Source organism: Bison bison, unplaced genomic scaffold (genome assembly GCF_000754665.1).
Source record: "Bison bison bison isolate TAMUID 2011002044 unplaced genomic scaffold, Bison_UMD1.0 scf7180017864227, whole genome shotgun sequence".
Classification (NCBI taxonomy): domain Eukaryota; kingdom Metazoa; phylum Chordata; class Mammalia; order Artiodactyla; family Bovidae; genus Bison; species Bison bison.
In genome coordinates this window covers 1,325,703-1,349,125 of record NW_011494799.1, presented here as the reverse complement: position 1 = coordinate 1,349,125, position 23,423 = coordinate 1,325,703, and the positions used below count along the sequence as shown (strand labels likewise).

The window sequence follows — 23,423 nt, the reverse complement described above, 5'->3', positions numbered from 1 at the left end:
TCTGTGCATGGATTTTCCCAGGCAAGAATTCTGGAGTGGGTTGCCGATCTTTCTTCAGGGAAGCTTCCTGACCCAGGATTGAGCCCATTCTCCCGCATTGCAGGCAGATACTTTACTGCTGAGCCACCAGGGAAGCCCTCTAAAGTCAACTCTTAAGCTAATATCCTTGAAACATCCACCTCGCCTTCCAAACTTTTTTACCATCACTCTTAAATGTTGGACTGGTTTGTTTTTAAAATATAGCATTCCAATTTTTTCAATAAAGAATCATGCCAACTTGAAGTAGTTATATCTTAGTCTCAGTTTTCTGTATGTTTCAATTTTTAAAGGTGATAAATGAACTGATGTGCAGCATGTAATGTGCTTTTTTTTAACTTTTTATTTTGTATCTGGGTATAGCTGATTAACAATATTGTGATAGATTCAGATGAATAGCAAAAGGACTCAGCCAAACATGTACATGTATCCATTCTCCCCCAAACTCCCCTTCCACGCAGGTTGCCACATGCTTTCTTAATAAACAAGTTTCTTATTCTAGCACACAAACATTTGAGATGATTATACCAATCAAGACATCTTACTCTACATATTTTAAAGCAACATCTTCAAATAAAGGAGTTAGAAACAACCAGAACCTATCATAAATGTGAATCTTTGAAATACACATCAGTAAATTCAGAAATGGAATAACTTGAGGTCATAAAAATGAGACTAAGTAAGTCAGGCTAGTAATGAGGATATATCTGATGATATATTAAATGGAAAAGGCTGGTTACAAAGTGTATGTAGTATAAGATGCAATTTTATTTATTTACAAGAATATATAGTAGTGCAATCACAATAGCTGATTTGTGGCGAAAGGGAAAATTCACTTTGAGGGTGTCTTAGTTTTGCTTTGTATATTCTAATTTTTCTTTGTAATGAGTATACATTGCTCTTATAGTATCAAAAAACAATAGAAGCAACTACATTTTGGTGGAAAACACAGTCGGACACTTATCTCCACCAGCTGAAACTCTCCTCAGTTAAGCCTTTTAATCTGCTGTCTCATCAGGCCATGCATTTGTTTGATAGATGGCTCAGTTGCCTCTGGCCTGTCATGTTGTTATTTGCTTTGAACTCTGAACATCTGGGTGGCAGGGACTCTAGCTAATATTGTTTTTTTAGTGTTTAGATATACAGAAAAATACATTAAAATTCTTCTGATCATTAGGATGAATCAAGAACCACTAGTTCAATATGTTGAAGGCAAATATCAACCTCCTAAGCCTGGAGCATAAAGAGAAACGAAGGATGACCCATGTCCCCATCCTCTGTCTCCTTCCAGCCACATCTACAGAGCAGGTCACACTCAGCAACATTTAAAACAACCACAGACGCAGGTTCCTTGACCACGGACTGCATTTTCTTCCTGGGGTAACTGCGGTTTATCTTAAACTATGCTTTTGCTTCAGTACAAATGTTAACCATGTTCATTAACAATTTTTAAAGTTCTCTTTTTTTCTTATCACTCCTAAAGTATGCTTTATTTAGTAAAAGATAGTGAACACATGTTCTGGAAATAGTAAAAGCCAAGCTTAGATATTTATTGAATTCATATTTTATATTTATATTTTCTGATTAAAATCAGAAGGGTAGCTGGCGTTTCCTTCATTTCCACAGGACAGAAAGACAGGGGCTGTGTCTGTTCAAAAACAAAAATGTATCTGAAAAAAATAAAAATATATCCTAAAAATTCAGATATTACCTTTACAATGTCAAATACATGAATAATTGGATAGTTGTCCTGTATTATTTTTTTCATATGGTCAGTTAGCAATATATAGAATGCCACAATGGAACTGATTAACTTTTTTTCAAAAATTAAGATACTCAATAAAAACCAATTAAAAAAAAACAACAAATGGACATAATTAAACAAAAACAAAACCCAGGCATTTAAAAAGAATCCTCACATCTAAATGCAAAAGAAATTATTCTATAATAACTTATGAATCCAATGTAATACCAATAAATATTCTTAGACTATGTCTTATTTTTTATTTTTTAAAAGCATAATGATAAAAATTAACCACACATAAAAGTGCTTTATACTAGACATGGAGGAAGCATAGGTTTTTAATTAGACAGCATTGAGCTATTTGGGTACTTTTTCATATCACATAGCACAAACTTAAAAAAAATAAAACTATGAATGGAAAACAAAAGAAAACAACAGTTAAGATAAAAGTAATTTAAATAGTTTCTTGCATCTTAGAGGCTTTTGGGAACCATGAAAGGCCCAGGTGAAGGCAATTAAAATATATTTGTTAATATATGACATAACTGAATATTAAGAAATATTTAAAAGCAAAAAACATTTAAGAAAAATTAGCCTGGAAAAGAGAGGACTAGGGTCTACTTTCTGAAATGTTGACTCATGTCCAGGAGAAAGAAATCATGTCCAAAAAAGAATACATTCTGAATAAACAACAGCGTGGGAGGAAAAAAAAAAAGAGTAACTGCTCTGCTGCCAACCTGACTTAAAAAAGACAATGACTCTTGAGACCTGCCTTTAAACTCTGTCCTGTCTTGGACCAAACTTAGCTTGTGCTGGACACGTTGTGAAGGTCCTTCAACACTTCCTCCTCAACACATCTGCCACATAAGGCACTGGTGGCCACCTGAAGTAAGACACAGATCTGAGCCATACTGCCATGGAGGGGACCTGGAATATTCCCCCAGAAAGGCCACTGATAACCCAGGCAAACGTCAGGGAAGAGAAGCTGTCGACGAAAGGCATCATCTGTCTGAGATGAGTTTGATAGGTGGAGAGAGGTTGCCCAAGGGAATAGAAGAAACAATTCCAAGCATTCCAGGCAGAGGAAATTGCATGTTCAAAGGCACTGAGGTATTCGGATGTGCTCAGAGAATACACTTCTGTGTAACTAGAGAGCAGGATAGGTGGCCAGAGGTGGTCCTATAGAGTCAGGTCCAGTGCACATTAGCAAAAGTCTTCCTTTCTACCATGTTAAGTTTGGGTTTTGTCTTTAAGGCAGTTGTAGAGTTATTACTACAAGGATGTTTTTACAGGGAAATTACATCATGGTATTAGCATCTTAATGTTCAAAATATCCTTCTGGTGATACATAGTATGAAGACTAGGCTGGAAAATAATATTGGAATCTGTTGCAATATTATAGACAAAATTCCATATTCTTTTGAGTGTGGAAGCAGAGTCATGCAGTGGTCAGCAGCTGGCATTGACAGAAATGGTGAATCGCTTTTGTGAAGGAGAAAAAGGAAAGGAAGAGTCTAGGAGAATTGTACTTGGGCAATTTGGTAGATGGTTGCATATTTTTCCAAAATAGGCAATACAGAAGGAAAAGGGTAAGGTGGTCAGGAGAGATGGCATATTTAGTCTTCTAGGCATAGAGCTTATGGTGCCTATGAGATATCAAAGGAAGAAGTTGCATTTACTAGAATGTGAGATTCCTGAGGGCAGAGACCTTGTTGGTTTAGTTCAACCAACCAGGCACATGGCTTTCAACATAATCACTGTTTAGTACATTATCCAGCAGAAGGTAAATAGTAAATTCCAGTTGAATATGTGTTTTTGGATGAATTGGGTCTGAATCACAGCACAGTGTTCCAGGCAATGCTCTTTGGTTTCCCTGCACAGAAAATTCTAGAACCTCTTCTAATGTCCACCAAGACCACTTTACTTCCAGAAATAGGACAATTATGGTCCACTCAAAAAGGAATGAATTACAAAAATCTTACTATGATTCCTAGCAGTCCTATTGTTAACAGACATAAGCAAGCTTGTTTGCTTACTGACAGAAGAAAAATTCACAAAATAATTTTTGGAGTGATCAGACTGAGCAGAATGAATGATAATCACAGCATTGGAGTGAGCCTCTGATTTTTTTCATCACATGTGTGACTTTTAAGTTGCTATTGAAATGGTTCAGAGAGCTGAGTCTGATTGTTGAAGATTGCTGTTGATTCACATACACATCAAAACTTGGAAAGAGAGTTGCAGCGGAATGAGAAGTAGTGAGAAATCCGGGGCTGAAGTAGAAATCTGGAAAAGACTTGAAGGAGAAAAAAAGAGGAAAAAAACATGGTAAATGGCCCTGCTACTTGGAGAAATTGAAACTAATCTTTTTGCCAGGGAATCTTGAACTACCTGCCTATCCCTTTAAGCATTCTCATGTACAAATCAAACACAGATGGCCCATTACATTTATGACCCCCTGTCAATTACTCTAGATGGAGCATGCATTAATTATTGAAATATTTTCATGGTATACACGCTGTTAGTGGTTACATTGCCACAGATAATTTCAATTTTCTGATTAGAAACTGCTATAAACAATTTTATTTATAAAAATTCATCTCGAATGTAGTAAAACTACATTCAGTAGTGGATTTTTTTTTCCATTTAACATAGCCAAAGTAGAAATTCTGGCCTCTATCCTTGGAAGTCAGCATTATGTTAGCATTGCACACAATACATAAACTCTGTCAAAATCTATTACAATTGTAGTAAATTTTGATTACTGGAGTTGTTTGTTATTTATGTCTAGAAGATAAAGATAATATTGGGAATAGCCTTCTTCTATTTGATATATAAGCTATATTGATAAAATATCTTGTTTTGAAAACAGTAAAAGTTAAAAAAAAAAGACTAAACTTGGTTGAAGCTTCAAATTGTGCATCCACTTTAGTTCAAGTAATAAACACTTCAGATGATGGGAAAGTCCGTTGAGAGTTTAGACTCTTAACTGGGTCGCTAGCTTTTGTCTGGCTTAGTAAACAAAATGCTGGGGTTAGTTAACTGCTGGAGAACAGTAAGAACATTCCAACGAAGCAGGCTTCAGAGAATGTGGAGAAATATTTTGAAAGAACTTAAAGAAAAGCCTAGGTATTTTCTGTCACTCTGGAGGAAACTATTCATTCAAGAAACATGAACTGAGCACCTATTATGTGCAGGGAACTTCTTAGGCATTTGGAGTATAAAGCAAAGATCTCTGCTCCTACCAGCAAGGAGATCCAACCAGCCCATCCTAAAGGAAATCAACCCCGAATAGTCATTGGAAGGACTGATGCTGAAGCTAGAACTCCAATATTTGGGGCACCTGATGCAAAAAGCTGACTTATTGGAAAAGATCCTGATGCTGGGAAAGATTGAGGGCGGGCGGAGAAGGGGACAACAGAATATAAGACGGTTGGATGGCATCACCAACTCAACGGACATGAGTTTGAGCAAACTGCAGGAGTTAGTAAAGGACAGGGTGGCCTGGCTTGCTTCAGTCCATTGGGTCACTAAGAGTTGGACATGACTGAGCAACTGAACAACAACACCCAGCATAGATTCTGAACCGACTGCCTCCTTTAATCCTCACACAGGCGAGATCACTTACCTAAGGTCATTCAGCAAAAAGGCAGTAAAGTCAGAATAATAACCCACACAGTCAATCTATATTCTGAACCCACCAGCTCACTCATATGTTTACTATTTTCAACTCATCTTTCTCTAGATCTTTGAGACAAGAATACTTAATGTTGTTAGCGCGACTTTTTTCAGTGAAAGTCTTCAGTTAGGCAGATTAGCCCTAAAAAAAAGAAGCTGTATCTCTTCTCTCTGAAATTCACTTTAGGAAAGAATGTTTATGCAAGGAATGGTAAAAAGAGATGGTCATTGCAGAGGCTGATTCCACATCCCAGTGGGATAAGACAGCTCCAGAGGCAGCAAGCAAATTCAACATGCTTCTTTCTCTGGCTAAAGCCAAAGAGGGTTAAAAACTATAATTCTCAAGAGGGACAAAGAGGCAGTGCTGACGGCACTGAGCTTTCACAACAGGTTTGCACAACATGGAAAAAATCAATTCCTACATACTTCAGCAGCAAGTAAGACTGGAAAAATATGGTCCCCAACTAGAATTATGCCACGGCATGGAAATTTAGCATATGCATCGGGTGCAGATCATCTACCAGTGAGCAATGCTTGTGTTTTGGACCACTCTCCCAGATATTCATAAGAAACATGACCAGTGGGGAGAATTCATGTAAAAATTCCTGGCATGGCAATAAGTGTTGTTGAATTAATTTGGGGTGTTAATTTTGCAAAACTAAACAGTAATGTATTTTCTTATCACTAATAAGGAAACTCTCAAGTTTGTGTGCTGCTGTGTGCGTGTGTGCTAAGTCATGTCCAACTCTATCCAGGCTCCTCTGTCCATGGAATTCTCCAGGCAAGAATACTGGAGTGGGTTGCCATTTCCTCCTCTAGGGGATCTTCCCAGGATCAAACCCAGGGATCAAACTCATGTCTCCTGCATCTCCTGCTTTGGCAGGTGGATTCTTTATGACTGTGCCACCTGGGAACATATTTTTGTTTTTCTTTTTATGGAAGTAATTTAATTTGGAAGTAATATGGAAGTAATAGTTAATTTACAAGGTTGTACTAGTTCTAAGCATACAGCAAATTGTTTCACTTTTATATAAATACATATACATATATAAATACATATACATATATATAGGGCTTTCCTGGTGGCTCAGAGTCAGACACGACTGAAGGAACTTAGCAGCAGCAGATGGTAACGAATCTGCCTGCAATGTGGGAGACACAGGTTCAATATATTCAGATTCCTTTCCCTTACAGGTTACAAGAGATTTAGTAGAGTTCCCTGTGCTATACAGCAGGTCCTTATTGTTTGCCTATTTCATATATAGTAATGTATATTTGGGAGAAGGCAATGGCACCCTACTCCAGTACTGTTGCCCGGAAAAGCCCATGGATGGAGGAGCCTGGTAGGCTGCAGTCCATGGGGTCGCTAAGAGTCGGACACGACTGAGCGACTTCACTTTCACTTTCCACTTTCATGTATTGGAGAAGGAAATGGCAACCCACTCCAGTGTTCTTGCCTGGAGAATCCCATGGACAGAGAAGCCTGGTGGGCTGCGGTCCATGGGGTCGCACAGAGTCGAACACGACTGAAGCGACTTAGTAGTAGTAGTAGTAATATATATTTGATAACTCCAAATTCTTAGTTTATCTCCTCCATGCTATCCCCTGCATTTCATAATTTTTAAAAACCTTTTTGCTATCGGTGAAAGAGACAGAGAGTCAGAGACCTCAGATGACTGATGTGAAGTCACATCAGGTTTAACAGAAAACAGCCCAAAACCTAAGCACACCAGTTCACATCAGACTCTGGACATTCCTCCGGGCTTCTTATTTCATCCTCGCCAAAGGAGATGGAGAAGGTAATACCATGTCCTCATGGACGAATGAGAGCTGAAGCTCAGAAACGCAGGACAAGTCAGTGTTTAATTAAGGAGAAATTGGGCATACAAAGTCTAGTGTGGGTGTGTGGGTGTGTGGGTGAGGAGGGCATGGGTAGGAGACGCTAAGGCACACAAGGATAGAAACTGAGAAATGCAACAGTAGAAGTCCGTGCAAGGTATGGAACTTGTCCTGTTCGGTTCAGTCTCTCAGTCGTGTCTGACTCTGTTGTACAGAGGTGGAAGTAATTAACTTCATCTAGATCCAGCTAATTGCAAATATATCTGGGTCGTAATCAAAACTCTAAGAATCTTGTAACTGGTGATGCAATGTCTAAAGCTGCTGTTCTGTTTTGTTTTGTTTTTATGAGACTGAATAAGAAATTTAATGAGAAATCTTGGGGAAAAAATAGCCTTATGTTTATTGAATCAGAAACTTTGGAGATTCCCCAAGTTAGTTCTCTCCACACGTCAAGTCTGAAGAGCGCAGGTCTACAATATCCCTCTCCTGTTAAACCTTCACCTTATCAGAGAAAACTAGGCAACGTGACATCGTGTTCTTAGTGAACCCATAAGGACTCCAAGCTGGCCCAACTTCTATCTCCAACTTCCTTCCCAGTCTAATGTTCTCCATGTCCATCACCCTCTGGTCAAGGGTTATAAAATACCAACTTAAATATTCTCGCAACTTTGGTTGAAATTCAATATCTAATTCGTGAACTATCAAGAGTTTCAAGCATTTTCCAAATTCACCTTTGAAATATCTTAAAAGTAAATCATCATTTGCACATCTCTAAAGACTTCCCTTGGAGAAGGCAATGGCACCCCACTCCAGTACTCTTGCCTGGAAAATCCCATGTACAGAGGAGCCTGGTGGGCTGCAGTCCATGGGGTCGCTGAGGGTCGGACACGACTAAGCGACTTCACTTTCACTTTTCACTTTCATGCACTGGAGAAGGAAATGGCAACCTACTCCAGTGTTCTTGCCTGGAGAATCCCAGGGACGGGGGAGCCTGGTGGGCTGCCGTCTCTGGGGTCGCACAGAGTCAGACACCACTGAAGTGATTAGCAAAGACTTCCCTGGCAGCTCTGCAGTAAAGAATCCAACTGTAATGCAGGAGTTTCAGGAGACGCAAGTTCGATTCTGGGTCAGGAAGATCCCCTGGAGGAGGGCATGGCAACTCACCCCGTATTCTTGCCCAGAGAATCCCATGGACAGAGGAGCCTGGTGGGTTAAAATCCATAGGGTCTCAAAGAGTCGGACACGACTGAAGCGACAGCATGCACGCATGCACATCTCTAAATTCCCAGTAATCCTCCCATTTCCCACAGTTCCTTGACAAGTAAAGCCCTTGGGCAATCCCATCTGCTGGCTTTCTTTGCCCCCTTATATGACAATCAATCCGTCGGATTCAGAGAGCCGGGTGTGTTTACAGTTTCTGAGGAAGCCATGATGAATTCTACCCTATGCTGAAGCTTCAGGTTTCTCATACAAGTGGTCGTTTAAACCAGGCTCCATGAGGGCATCTGAGGAAGTTTCTCCTTGCTTTCAATTACTTGGGGAAACCCCTCCAGCCTCCATCCTGGGATAAGGGAAGAAGGAATTATCCTCCTCTGGTCCAATTCTCACCACTCAACTAAGAGCACCACAGCTAGTATAACTCATTATTGTAACATTAAGAGAAATTTTAAATAAATAAAATTGCTCTCAAGTCTACCACCCTGACAAGTTCATGGTCCATACACATGTAGAGCTAAGTTTACATATGGATTTGCTTTTGCTTTTTAACTTTCTTCAAAAGTATGTTTCATTTTTGAATATGGCTACAGATTTCGTAGCCTTGTATTGCAATCTTGAAATACTATGTATATGGAATCAATCTACTTCTCTTGGACATCCAGTTGGCTTCCAATTTTTCATTTTGAGAAATACATTCTAAAAGCTAATTTTAGAGATTTTTAGAGATCCAATCCCAATATTGAACAATTATCCTTAAAGAAAAGAAGAAGTTGGCCCAAAGCCAGGATTACTTTGCTGACTTCCATTAGCCTACTCATAAGTGCATATCATTAGTCACAGTGGGGACCAGGCAGAAAAGGATAAAGAAAACTATATAAGATTGATCCTTTTTATCTTAAAAATCAGCTGAATGTACACGTTCTACTAAGAGACCCAGAAGTATCATTTTTCACGTACGATTTACTCTAAATAATATAGATGAAGTGTGTTATTAATATATACGGGGTTGGCTTCATTGCACCGAAAGGTTCTGAGTTACAAACAATTCACGGGTTAGATAGTCGGCCACTTCCTGATTAGATGCCTTCGCTTGGGTAGAGCCAACTAGAGATTTGCTGTAGCCGAACATTGTAATACAGCTGTAATTTGATTGCATTCTCACTTTCTGTTTTAGACTGTAGAATTGAAAACACATTAAAATCTGTTTAACCTTTATTTGACTACACTGCATGCAGCCATGTTACTGTGAGCTGGCCCAACATCTGACTTCTGTGTTCCCTTTTCTGTTCTCTTACTGGTCCCTTTCTCCCCCCACCCCCTGCCCCGTCACCAGTGATGGTGACACTGGTTTTGGTAGAACTCGAGGAAGACAGTAGAAGCCACTTGGAATAGCCCAACTTGGGGTCTGGGACAAGCAATCTTTTAAATTTTATTTTTTCCTTCTCCTGCCTAGATCTTCTACTTAGAAAAACAAGCAAAAAAAAAAAAAAAAAAAAAAAAAAAAATGCCAGAGGAGCCCTTGTCACAGAGGACTTTGAAAGACAGGACAAAGAGTCTGGATAATAAGAAATTATTTTAAGCAAGAATAAATCAGATCCAGATTTGTGCTCTGTAAAGATTTAGCTCGGTGAAGTGAATGGAAGAGAGAAGGGCCTGCCAAGGCTGAGCAAATATGGAGCTACAAATGGTGAGCTGGTGAGAAGGGTCCGGATAAAGAGGCAGCAGTAAGAATGGAAAGGACACAGGTGTAAGAGGAGCAAAATCACTGGGTGAAGGAGGCATGGAGAGTTATTCTTAGAAAGTTGTTACCTGGACAATCTCCTCCTAGGCCCTATGTCCTAAGATAACACCAGATTTTACAAAGCCATCTTCTAAAATAGCAAAAGTCTATAAGACTCAGGTATAAAACTGGCTGAAACAATCATTTGAACCTGGGCACCAATGTCCTGTTTGAAATGGAAATGTGTCATTGACTTTGTGGCCGTATTTGAAAAGCACCAACAGGTGTGATTTGGCTTGGCTTTTTGACTGATGTTGCCCAGTCTCTGAATGGCTCGCCACCTCGGTGGACATGCACAGCCCTATTTCTAAACATCTGGCAACAGTGATTGAGCTGCCTGGCTGTACCTGCCCTGGAAGATGGAAAACTCAGTGAAAGATACTGTGGAGAGTCTCCATCTTCTTGGAGAAGCAAAGGCAAAGAAAAAAATTAAAGCGGCTGAGTACATGTGGGTTTAAATAGAGTTGAGAAAAATTGTATCAGAGATTCTGGTAGGACTTTCACTGAAAATTAAAATTGCTAAGTAATTTGCCAGTAACTTAAAATATAAAACATGCAGATCCAGCAACTTCAGTCTAAGTAGCCATGCTAGAAAAATACTCATAGCAAATGAGTAATATGCTTAGGAGCACATGAGAAATACTTGGACACATAAGGAAGTGTGTACAGGTATATTCACTGCAGGGCTGTTTATAATGTCAAAGGGAATCTACCTCTAATATATGGGAATAATATGGCTATTTTACTAGTCATAACATGTGGATCTAGAAACAAAGTATGATCTGTATCTGCCCACTAACAAGGTAATCTCTCCAAGACACTGACGAGTGAAAAAATCAAGAGCATAATGATATTTACAATATGACACATGTTTTATACCAAAGACATCTTTTCCTCTAAAATAGTTCATTTTTTAAAAAAAATCAAGTGAGGTACAATCCAGGAGTTAATGGTTGAATCGCAACAGATGATAGACAAACAAACCCTCATTGGCAAACTCTGTTAGAGCTACCAAATGTATGCTGCTGCTGCTGCTAAGTCGCTTCAGTCATGTCCGACTCTGTGCGACCCCATAGACGGCAGCCCACCAGGCTCCCCTGTCCCTGGGATTCTCCAGGCAAGAACACTGGAGTGGGTTGCCATTTCCTTCTCCAATGCATGAAAGTGAAAAGTGAAAGTGAAGTCGCTCGGTCATGTCTGAATCTTAGCAACCCCATGGACTGCAGCCTACCAGGCTCCTCCGTCCATGGGATTTTCCAGGCTAGAGTACTGGAGTGGGGTGCCATTGCCTTCTCCAACCAAATGTATGTAGGACTACCAAAGCAGCTCTCAAAATAATGGTACAACTGCCATAGCTTAAATAATTTGGCAAAATAAATACCCAAAGACATGCCCCTGAATTGCCAGTGCAGGAACATCCTCATTTATGTCCTGTTTAAAAGGGAATGTGAAATATTATTTCTTCCTGAGATGAAATCCAGAAATTGAGCTGATTTGAAATCAGCTCCAAATAATCTAGACTGGAATGTATTCATTCAACTATTTTGGGGGGATTTAGAAATAAGTGGAAGCAAATCACTTTCCAAATTAGAAACTATGTCTGCAGTACCTTTCAATCCATTCTAATTTTTGAGGACAAGGCAGAGCTGATGCAATTTCAATATAGTTTAGCAGATAGTGATTATCACAAGATCGTCTTTTGATCCCTTAGGACTTTTTCACTTAAAAACTTGATGGTGTTTATGGTAAAGTGCTATAAGAGGGCTTCTAGCATATAACGGAAAAGAAAATATTAACCCACTACGCAGCCAAGAGCTGGATTAATCTTTTAAGCAATTCAGAAGAGCATCAGAACATGAACCCTGAAAGACAGCTCAAGTATTCTGAAAAATGCTCGACTATCTCCACTGTGACAGTCCACTTTAGTGGGTTTTCAGTTATTTTGGTCACCTTGCTTTGACTCATTCAAGTCTCAGAAGTAAGTTTTCACGTAAGTTGTTTTATTTTTCGTGTGTTTGAAAGTAATCGCCACCGAATATTTCTTTGAGCCAAAAAGTTGAACAGTCTGCCATGCTGAGCACATGAGGGTCACTCTGGGAAAAGGGTGTTTAATGAATAACTTTGCAGTAAAAGGCCTTGAAAACTTCCTCTAAACATTAGACCCGTGCTTACTTTTGGAAATACATTAACAGCGTCCAGAAAGCTGAGATGCTGGCAGCACTGTTAGGCAGACTTCAGACATCCCTGACATTTGAAGTGCATCACAAGGTGTGCGAACATGCCCACCCCTCCTCGGCCCTGACCCTGCTCCCTGCCACCCCCGTGCCCCCACCTCCACCCCCAGCCGGCGTTTGGAGATCATGTGGACTGGAGCTCTCCTGGAGAGAAAGATTGATAAAGCAAAGCCATCGGAGTTATTTCCTATGCATGAAATTGATTAAATGCTTCACTAAATGGCTTATAAATTTGCTTCTCATATTTCTGTCACCCACTGAAAAGATTACAGAAACTCTGCATATAACCATGTTGTATACAATACCAAATTACAAAAGGTTGTAAAAACTAATGTTTTGTTTAAAGTTTTGAGCAGGACCATATGCCTTCAGTGACCTTGAGTAAGCTATTTTAATTCAAAACATTTCAAAGAATAGAGAAGGGAGAAATATTCAACTCCATAACAAACCAGACAAGCAGTGGGTAGACCTCGGTTAACTCTGCTGAACTTCTGTTCTTTCCTCCAAGGGCGGAGAGTGAAGCCCTTTCCTCGGGCTAAACGCCTTGCAGTTGCAAAGCTGAGAAACGCATATGGTGTCAACAATATGTTTACAAAGGAGATGAGAAAAAAAGGCTTTGAGACCTCCCAAAGTTGAATCCACTCTACTATTTTTAGTTCAGAGACACAACCCAATGAGTCCTGTGTCTTGGCCAGACTTGCAGGACTATGGAGAAAAGATGACAAATGTTAGCATGGGTGATGGGGTTGTTTTATGTTTAGGCTTCTTGTTTGTGTATTTTTCATCTCTCCCCATCTTTCAAATGTCAGTTCTCTTCTTTCTTCCATTTGAGAGTTTCTTCCAACTCTTGTGTCACCAGGAGGGGACAGGGTGGGGTTTTTAGCAAAGAAGCCACTGGTAGGCAACCACGTGACCTATAGATGTGACTTGGGAAACTAATCCTTTGCCTAACGTGGCCTTAAAAGTACCTTCACTTCTACAAGAAAGATGATATTCTTTCATAACATTTATAAGACATCATGTCCCCAGCAAGAATTAGCATTTGGCATTAATACACAGCTCTGGCAAGAGCTTCAAGAGGAGATGTTTATAAGCAAAGGTGTGTTTAAGATCCCTGCTGGGCTGACCTTTGTGGTACACACCGCCAACCTCCGGTCACCTTCATGAATAGCCAGAGGAGGAGCCAAGATCTGCCACAGCCACCACCATCTGGACCTCAGTATGGTGGGAAACAAGTAGGGCCGTGCTGTCAATGGGATGGGCTTCCCAGGGGGCCCAGTGGTAAAGAATCAGCCTGCCAATGCCGGAGACTCAGGTTCCATCCCTGGATCAGGAAGATCCCCCAGAGGAGTAAATGGCAACCCACTCCAGTATTGTTGCCTAGAAAATCTCATGGACAGAAGAGCCTGGTGGGCTACAGTCCGTGGAGTCGCAGAGTCAGACACGACTGAGCGAATATGCACCTCAATGGGGAATGGGGGGAGGGGCGGAGGACAGGACTTTCCAACACCAGCTGAGGTACACATCTGCTTTTCTGTGACATTTCTGGGTACATGCAAGGAGTTATGATGGAACTATCCCTAGTTTGTGAAAACACAATGTAATCTCAGTAGTAAAATCCAGTTTGTTCTTTTTTTTAATGAGTACCTGTTCTGGGAGATATGCCAACAACTCAGAGATGATTTAACCAGACCATCAACAGCTGGACAACTTACTTAACTCTTTGGTGATGGCTACATGAACCTTCTTGTTGGCTTCAAGCCATCACATAATTAATGTTGATGCCAGACATACAGGGTTTAATAAATTATAACAAAGAGACTCCTTACTATACAACACAGAGAATAACTAGGTTCTCCCCACAGGTGTGAGCCATCTTAGAAGATGTGAATGCATGCTTCCTAAAGGTTACTCCCTGGAACACTGATTCTACAAGGTTATCCTTCATAAACCTGGAGGACAGCATGGTAACCCTCTCCAGTATTCTTGCCTGGAGAATCCCATGGACAGAGGAGCCTAGCAGGTTACAGTCCATAGGGTCACAAAGAGCTGGGTATGACTGAAGTGACTTAGCAAGCATGCATGGACGCATCCTTTATAAAAGGGTTTTGCTGATCAAATACATTAAAGTGAAAATCGCTCAGTCACGTCTGACTCTTTGCGACCCCATGGACTATACAAGTCCCTGGAATTCTCCAGGCCAGAATACTGGAGTGGGGAGCCTTTCCCTTCTCCAGGGGATCTTCCAAACTGAGGGATAGAACCCAGGTCTCCTGCGTTGCCCGCAGATTCTTTACCAACTGAGCCACCAGGGAAGCAACACTCTTTGGGAGAATCGTAACACACAGGAAAGTGTTAGGACTCCTGTTGCAAACAATCCTACCTATTCAGTGTACCTACAGCTTCTCACTTGACCCGAGACATTATTTTTATTTTCTGTATTAAGCTTAGAACCTGGGAATTGCTCTTTGTGGGAAACACTAATTTAAACCTACTGCATATCTAGCAGACTGGGCCACCTCGTTTGAAAGTTTAACAAGTTCTGGAATGCCCCTCCGGTAAGACTCCCCAGCAAAATAAGAGAAATCTCCAAGCTCACTGCAAGAAGGCCTCCTCCTTGCCATATACCAGCCTTGAATCATGCACACGTTCCTCTCCTAACGGGCACAAGTTGCATGGCTATATACATATATAAAATTTTGGCTACATTGAGTCTTAGTTGCAGCATACAGGATCTCTCCTTGAGATCAGTCTTTCCTTTCCTTCTCCAGTTGTGGCTCACAGATTCCAGAGCCTGTAGGTTCAGTAAGTTACAGCACCCAGGCTTAGTTGCCCCGAGGCACGTGGGGCCTTACTTCCCAAAGCAGGGACTGAACCCGAATTCCCTGCATTGGTAAGCAGATTCTTAACCACTGGACTAAGGAAAGTCCTTATATTTGTTCTTTTTTTAAGTAGATCTGACTAATCTACACAAGCACCTGCGGGCACTGAATGCCCAGATGAATATTGCTATCAGTCACTCAGCCATGTCCAACTCTTTGCGACCCCATGGACTGCAGGACTCCAGGCTTCCCTGTCCATCACCATCTCCTGGAGTTTGCTCAAACTCATGTCCATTGAGTCAGTGATGCCATCCAACCATCTCATCCCCTGTCACGCCCCCTTCTCTTCCTGCCCTCAATCTTTCCCAGCATCAGGGTCTTTTCTAATGAGTCAGCTCTCTCAGGTAGCCAAAGTATTGGAACTTCAGCTTCAGCGTCAGCCCTTCCAATGAATATTCAGAGTTGACTTCCTTTAGGATTGACTGGTTTGATCTCCGTGCTGTCCAAGGGACTCCTCCAGCACCACAGTTCAAAAGCATCAGTTCTTCGGCGCTCAGCCTTCTTTAAGGTCCAACTCTCACATTCATACATGACTACTGGAAAAACCATAGCTTTGACTAGACGGACATTTGTTGGCAAAGTGATGCTTTTTAATATTCCATCTAGGTGAATATTAGTTGTATTTATTAGTAAATAAATTCTTCACATACCTTGATTTTTCTTTCTATGATTACTTATAAACCCACCTCCCTGTTCTATTTTAGATATAAGCCACAAGCCAGTGTTTCTCCTTTCCTTTCTGTAATCAAGGTCACTCAGACATCAAGATCATTCAAGAAAACCTAGTGGTGTGTGGGAGTGAATGAGAGTGACGGTGATTATGGAGAGAAGTTGGATATGCCCTCATTTAATTTTTTTTAAGTAAACCATTTGCACACTTCAACCTCTTAAGTTGTATGGGTAGAAAATTACCCGTGAGGCGCCTGAGAGGAGATGGTTGATAGTGCTGGGTGACAAACCCCTGGTTCGACAGCCTTGGCTTGCAAACTGTGAGGAAGCGTCAAAACCACCTGGAGGCTGTGTTTAAAAAAAAACAGGTCTGAGGCCACACCTTCAGAGTCTGATTGATTGAATGTCTGTACACAGAAATACCACATTGCTCCAGAAATGCGTCAGCGGGTCTGAGCACAGGCCTGAGGATTTGCGTGGCTAAGGAGCGCCCTGGCGATGCTGGTGTGGCTGGTCTGGGAGCGCACTGGGGGAGTTCCAGCTGTAGGACAACTCCCCAACTTGCCTGATCAGTTACCTGGGGGTGTTATTGCAAACACCAAACAGCAGCCCTACCCCAGACTCCAGAGATGGCATCTCTAGGAAGGAAACGTGGGAGTCTGTATTTGTATAATAATAAACGCTGCAAAGCCATTTGAAACATCCAGGCCTGGACTACCTCAGCCAGAGAAGCAGGGCTTGCCTTTTAGATCAGGGCCCTGGGCCTTGGGCGCCCCGCCTGCCTGCCCGCGGAGGAAGCCGCCTCGGTGCCCGGGGCCTCTTCAAAATGCACGGAGGCCCAGGACCCGTGAATGCCTCGACCAATAACTTGTCTGGTAATTGGTATATTGATTGCTAATGTCATCATGTTTTAGTATACATAAACCCCTCACTCTATTCCACAGCCCCCAACAATCCCCAAAGTCATTGTTTATTCATCGTGACTCCCAAACTGGCCCTTGTCAGTTCCCGCTGGAGGGCTTGCTGATAAAAATCACCAGATGATTGGATGCACACATTCTTAACATGACTGACTCATGACATCTCAGAGGGCAGTCGGGGAGCCTGTCATTACAGTACAATACTTTCCTTTCTTCCTCTTATCTAGCCCCAGATGACTTTGAGATTTTTATTAACTCATTAATGACTGAAGATGTCATTAGAACCAGTAGAAGGGTTTTTAATTTTTTTTTCTTTCATTCTTTCCTTCTTTTATTGAGAATAAGTGCACAATTTGCTCCTGGTGAGAGGGGGGAAATAGCCAAGGCAAACCCAGTGAAGAGACCCTTTAACTTTATTAGAACTTGAAATCTGATTGACAGTTACGAGGACTGAAGGTCTGTACCCAGAAACACCAAGTTGCTTCAGAAATACACTGGGTAAGAAAAAATGGAGCAATTAGTAAGGAAACAGCAACTCATAAAATTCAGCAATTTCTATTGTGTGGTGGGACCAATTTTTCCAACCTAACAGCTAAATTAAAAAAAAAAAAAAATTCAGAGGAAGGCTACTGAAACCTCTAAATGTTTCTTAACCTACACATTCATTAAACCATATCTTGTTTCTGCCTGCCTTTAATTTTCACATCTGCAGAATTGCTTTTAAAAATCAAATTAGATCTTTTGAAGGCACTTAAATTGCAACAACCTTATGTTTTTTTATATACTCTTGGGTTTCAGGCTTTTCATCTGGGTTGTGTGTCCAATTAATGGGATATCTCAAGGAAGCACTAATCATTTCGAAAACTTGAGAATCTGAAAAGCAAGCAGACTATTTTCATTATAACTGATTGGATTGAGAATAAGCTACAGAGGAAATGTTCAATAATTATGATAACTTTTTTTAGATGAGATCACAAAAAAATGTCAGTCACATAAGGTACTTTTCCCTGCAATGAAGTCTTTGAAGTTCGTTTCAGTGGATTCCTCTTCAGGGTTCAGCCTCGGGCATGGCAGAAGGCTGCTTAGAGAGTGGGTTTACACAGATTTTATCAGGCTGGGTAATTCACTTGGCAAAGCAAACGTCTATTACTCGATGTATCTCATATGTTATTAAGTGTTTATGAAATTTTACTATTGTCAAAACACATTGTAAATTAACAGATTCTTGTAACACATGGAAACTACTCCCCAGAAGAGAAAATTGTTTTCTGAGGACCTAAAAAGATTTCTACCCAAGGAAACTGCTGTCAGTAAACTATGACCAAGATTTCAATGTGCCTGAAGCCAAGTTTTATTCTTAAATCACCTAATTATATCTTTCTGTATTTATTTGCCCGGTGGAGAATTTTACTCATTAAATGTTATGCTAAACAGAATAATTAGTTAATATCTGCAGATTAATTAAATACAATAATTTTCTCTAATTCAGTAATAATCATATTAAATTTTTTTTTAAATTGTTCAACTTTCTGTACATGATGCCAGATATCCAGATAAAACCTGGGAGAAAATGAGTTAAAAGCCCAGATGTTTTTAAGCATCCAGATGTATGGTGTCAAGTAAACAAAACATCAAGGTTTTTTACTATTTTTTTTCCCATTTTCATCCAGATGTTTGGTGTCATATAGACACACTTTTAATCTGTTTAGTCATAATCACAGTGTTCTTTAATATCATTTGCCAATATTTGGATCCTTTCTTTACCATATTATTTCTAAAATTTTTGTTTAATTCATTCATGGGGGAAAACACAAATAAGTAAAAAATTTAACAGCCATAAGACTCATAACACAAGACCACCAGCCAGAATGATGCCCAAGTCTTTTTGTTGCAAACTCTTTCCATGTGCATTTTTAAATGAGGAAAGACAATTCAGCTTAAATGGTTGGAATGGCAACTTAATTTTAATTGACAGGTACATGCTAATTTCAATTCTAATAAGCATATAGAAGAACCCCAGGCTCTCAATTGTAAATGATGGCCATCTTTTCAATGGCTTTCTTTCCCAACTTCCTAAATCCCAGAAGAGACATTTCAGGAACAATTTCTGCTCTGGTGACTTTGGGAATGTAGAAGCTCTGACCTTGGACTTGAAAGACTTGCCATTGAGCTTCAACTCTTCCATTTTCTGACTGGGTGACCCTGACCTCATCATTTAAGCTCTGAGCCTCAGTTTTCTCTTCTTTAAAATGGGAATAATAACTCTTCCCTCAGTTAACCTGAGGATCTAATGAAAGAAATCTGGAACTGCAAAATGTTTCGCAGGTACACATTATCGTTAGTTATAAAATATTTTATAATTATTTTAATGTATTATTAATGTTTAAGTGGGGCTTCCCAGGTGGTGCTACTGGTAAAGAACTCACCAATGCAGGAGATGTAAGAGATGCGGGTTCAATCCCTGGATTGGGAAGATCCTCTAAGGAAGGGCACAGCAACCCACTCCAGTATTCTTGCCTGGAGAATCCCATGGACAGAGGAGCCTGGAAGGCTAAGTCCATAGGTTTGCAAAGAGTCGGACAGGACTGAAGCAACTTAGCATGCAATGTTTAAGTATTAATAGGGAAAGTGACTGTCACTGTTAATATGGAATCCAGGGGAACAGTAAAGATAACCCACACAAAAGGATCTGATCAGCTATTTACGGTTTCCAAATTGTATACAGAAATGATTATAATTCTTGGGTGTACAAAACAACATCAGATTATGTTACGGAGTCCACGCTCTCTCTGCTTGATGCACAACAGGCCGATGAATCCAAGAGACGAGGCAAGGAAGAGAGTTTAATTAGGGAGCCAGCAGACCCAGAAGACGGCAGGCTAGTGCCTCACAATAGCCATCTTATTGGGGTCTGGATACCAGGTTCTTTTACAGATCAGAGAGAAAGAAGCAATGAGGAACTAAAGTCCACAGGCAGAATAGAGAGGGAGATGCAGCGAGGAAGTGCAGTAGAAGGGTCTCCAGTCCTGTGAAGCGTCACCAAGGGAATGTCCAGCCTTCAGAAGGGGTGTGTTAATCTCTTCTATTCACAGGGCAGAGACAAACTATCTCTCCTTGAGTTGAACAAAGGCACTTTATAGTCAAGCAGAGGAACAGGGTCCTCCAGGCAAGCCGTGAGTATGATTATAATAATAAAAGCAAGTCAAAGAAACAGTTTCCAACGTGGAGTCAGAATTGGCTTCCTCCCTGCAACAGTTATACTCCTCCGTGCATCTATGCCCTTACTGCATCTCATCTAGGTAAATAGAGAAATAATTGTAGGGATATTCTCTTAGGTAACGAAATAGACTAATCCTAGATCCCATTGATTTGGTCTCTACTACAATAGGGCACTCCTGCCGATCTAGAACTGTATTCTTGACCCACTGTTGCACTTAACTTTGATGGACTCACTGACCCTCCTGGCTAATGCAAAGACTCAAACATCTGCATACAGTAATTTTGTGGGCTGCTAAATATTCAAACAGACCTCATGGTTTCTATCAAGGGAGATGGCTTTTACGATTTTGTGCTATTAGCAAAATGTGCATCCTAAAAAATTGTCATCGAAGAATAGGTCAACCTTCCTGCTACAATACAAGAGGGTTTCTAAGTGAGAAATCAGCTCATGCATTTGTAAACCTCTAAACACTAAAAACCTTTCAAGCATTCTAATCTTAGACTTTTTTGTCATGACTCCAAGATTTTGGAAAAAAAAACAAAAACCTCAAAATGTTTGAGTTCTACTTTTAAAATATGGAAGGTTCTTGAAGTAAAGAAAGGGAAGAAAATAAATGCAAGGAAGACAAACCTGGTTAATTTTAATAAAAAAAAAAAATCCGCAGTGTCAGAACACCACAGTACAAAAAAGCTCCCATGTTAAGAAATTTCTTTCAAAGTTGAGTGCAACTTTTTTTCTCAATATGTGACCGTAGAGGAGATGGAATGAGGAACCGGGTTTTAGCTCCTCAACTTTCTGAAGTCACAGACCTCTCATCAGCATATAGCTCTGTGTGATGAACACTTACTGTGAAGAACCAGAAATCAATGCAAAAGGAAACAATCATAATAAAAGGGACGCTTTCCACCATCAGAACCGGGAAAGGTGTGTGAGCTGGAAGAAAGTACAGTACTGAAACCCATGACAAGTCATGATAAATGGGTCGTTATAAAATTCATGTTTAGGCAGCACCAGGCCGGGGATAATGCCATTCGTCATGGTAACACTCGGCCGCTAATGAGCCCTCATTGCATATTCATGTCCGTGGCGTTTCTTCTCTCCCTCCCACCCCGAACTAGTGCCTGGAAATATCTCCACCTCAAACTGCAGCTCAGGCCTTCTTCTTCTTCTTCTTCTTCTTTCTTTTTTTTTTTTATTTGTTATGTTGCAGCAATTACAGTGTAAAAGTGCTGCCCAAGATTGATTGCTCTGATCTGTAGTTCAATTGTAAATTAGAATACACATCCCCCCAGGGACACACGGCCCCTATTTGTGATTAAGAAAAAAGCCCCATAATAGACTAATAGGTAAAGTTCTCTCTCTTTTACTTTCAGGCAATTAGCTTGATGAAATGGCCTCTTTTTGTGTACCCTGGAAGTGTAAAGCGATATCATAATGAAGTATATGATGTTTATTCTATGATTTTCACCTTCCCGGGTATGCAGGAATGCATAAGTAATGGCTGCTTTGTCTGGTGCATTTACTGATTCACAAGTGAACTATTTCTTAAAGATGCAGTGTGTGCATTCTGAGGCTTGAGGTAAGCAACCCCCTGACTTTGGGCTACCCTCCACAGAAAGAACTCTACTAAAGAGGAGAGAAATTCCCAGGTAGTGGTGAGAGCAGGACTCTGATAGTCAAGAGCCATCTAACTGCCTGCTGGCTCCGAGGTGGATGAAGTGGTAACACATTGGAAGCACTCAGAATCAGTGAAGACCCCGGGAGAGTCTGGCAAAGTGTCCAGAGGTGACTTTGAGTCCAGTGAGCATCCAGGTGGCCAAAATGTGTGTTTCATCTCCCGTGCTTGGTTTTGGAACACTAGCTCAGTCTATACTCCTGGGTTAGAGGAGTTAAAGCTAGGGTTAAAGCTAGCCCTACACCATGTATTTCATTATACAACCATCTTTAAGTGAATTGCAGCCCCCCCTCAACAAAAAGCCTTGTCTTTTCAAGTTGCTAAACTGTCATAAGTTGTCAAGAAAACATTCTTCAACTTCCTACACAGGCTGGCTGACAAAGGTTTTGACCAGCGAGCCAATGAATGCAGCTGGTGCATTTCCAAAGCTGTTTGTGCTCTCCATATGCAATATTTTAATATCTATTTTATTTCATTCATGAGAGTCTCAGGAGTCAAGGAAGAAACAAGTGTCCCAACTGGCAAGATAGAAAGAGAAAAAAAGGAAAAACAGAACAAGACAAAAATCTATCTTGGTTGAAAATAGTTTATGGTGGGTTACTCACCAAGAGGTTGATTTCTATTTCAATTCCATATTCCAACCTCCTGCCACTCATCAATAACCCAGTTTGTATAACCCACCAAACACTTCCTGGGCTTGTGTAGTCTGGGTCAATCCAACCCTCTCCTCTTTAATGTGAACCTTATTTGCTTTTCTCAAAAAAATCACTCTTACAGCAAAAAGATCTCACTGACTTCTTAATGCTGAAATGGACATGCATGTTTAGATTTGTTATATTTTAAAATTAATGTTTGCGATAGTCTTTTGTTACATATAAAATGTGTTTGCATTTCCTCCAAGTTCCTGGTTAAATAAAACCTTTTGGGAAAGTTTATTACTATATCCTGTAAAGTGATACTAATGTTACATAATTCTGAATAGTACCACAAAATGAGCTACACAGAAATATTTCAGAAAAATTTACTTGATAACCCTTCTTGCTAAAAATCTAAAGTTCATATCAGTCCTTATTTGGGGGTTTTTGCCTTAATTTTTACAATATTGAACTCTGTGTAAAATATAGACCTGAAATATAATAAATGCATATTTTCATTGCTCCTTGAAATGTTTGACTGTGTAGCTGCCACATCGGTGCTGTGTTTGGAAATATACTATTGTAAACTTCCAATCTAGACAGCATATTAAAAAGCAGAGACATTACTTTGCCAACAAAGGTCCATCTAGTCAAGGCTATGGTTTTTCCAGTGGTCATGTATGGATGTGAGAGTTGGACTGTGAAAAAAGCTTAGCGCAGAAGAATTGATGCTTTTGAAGTGTGGTGTTGGAGAAGACTCTTGAGAGTCCCTTGGACTGCAAGGAGATCCAACCAGTCCATTCTAAAGGAGATCAGCCCTGAGTGTTCATTGGAAGGACTGACGCTAAAGCTGAAACTCCAATACTCTGGCCACCTCATGTGAAGAGTTGACT

At 40.4% G+C, this 23,423-nt stretch overlaps 1 protein-coding gene across 2 annotated transcripts in view; it reads right to left on the bottom strand.

The window, feature by feature from the left end:
* Positions 1-433: 433 nt before the first annotated feature.
* LOC104992877 overlaps positions 434-23,423 on the bottom strand; it is an 82,001-nt gene continuing 59,011 nt past the window's right edge. Inside the window, exon 5 of one of the 2 annotated variants that reach the window (XM_010845885.1) lies at positions 434-1,706. In XM_010845885.1, the coding sequence (XP_010844187.1) occupies positions 1,689-1,706 (18 nt within the window). In that variant the 3' untranslated portion in view covers positions 434-1,688. Of the gene's footprint in view, positions 1,707-2,109; positions 4,077-23,423 lie in introns of those variants that run through there. The other variant, XM_010845880.1, reaches the window with a different exon arrangement.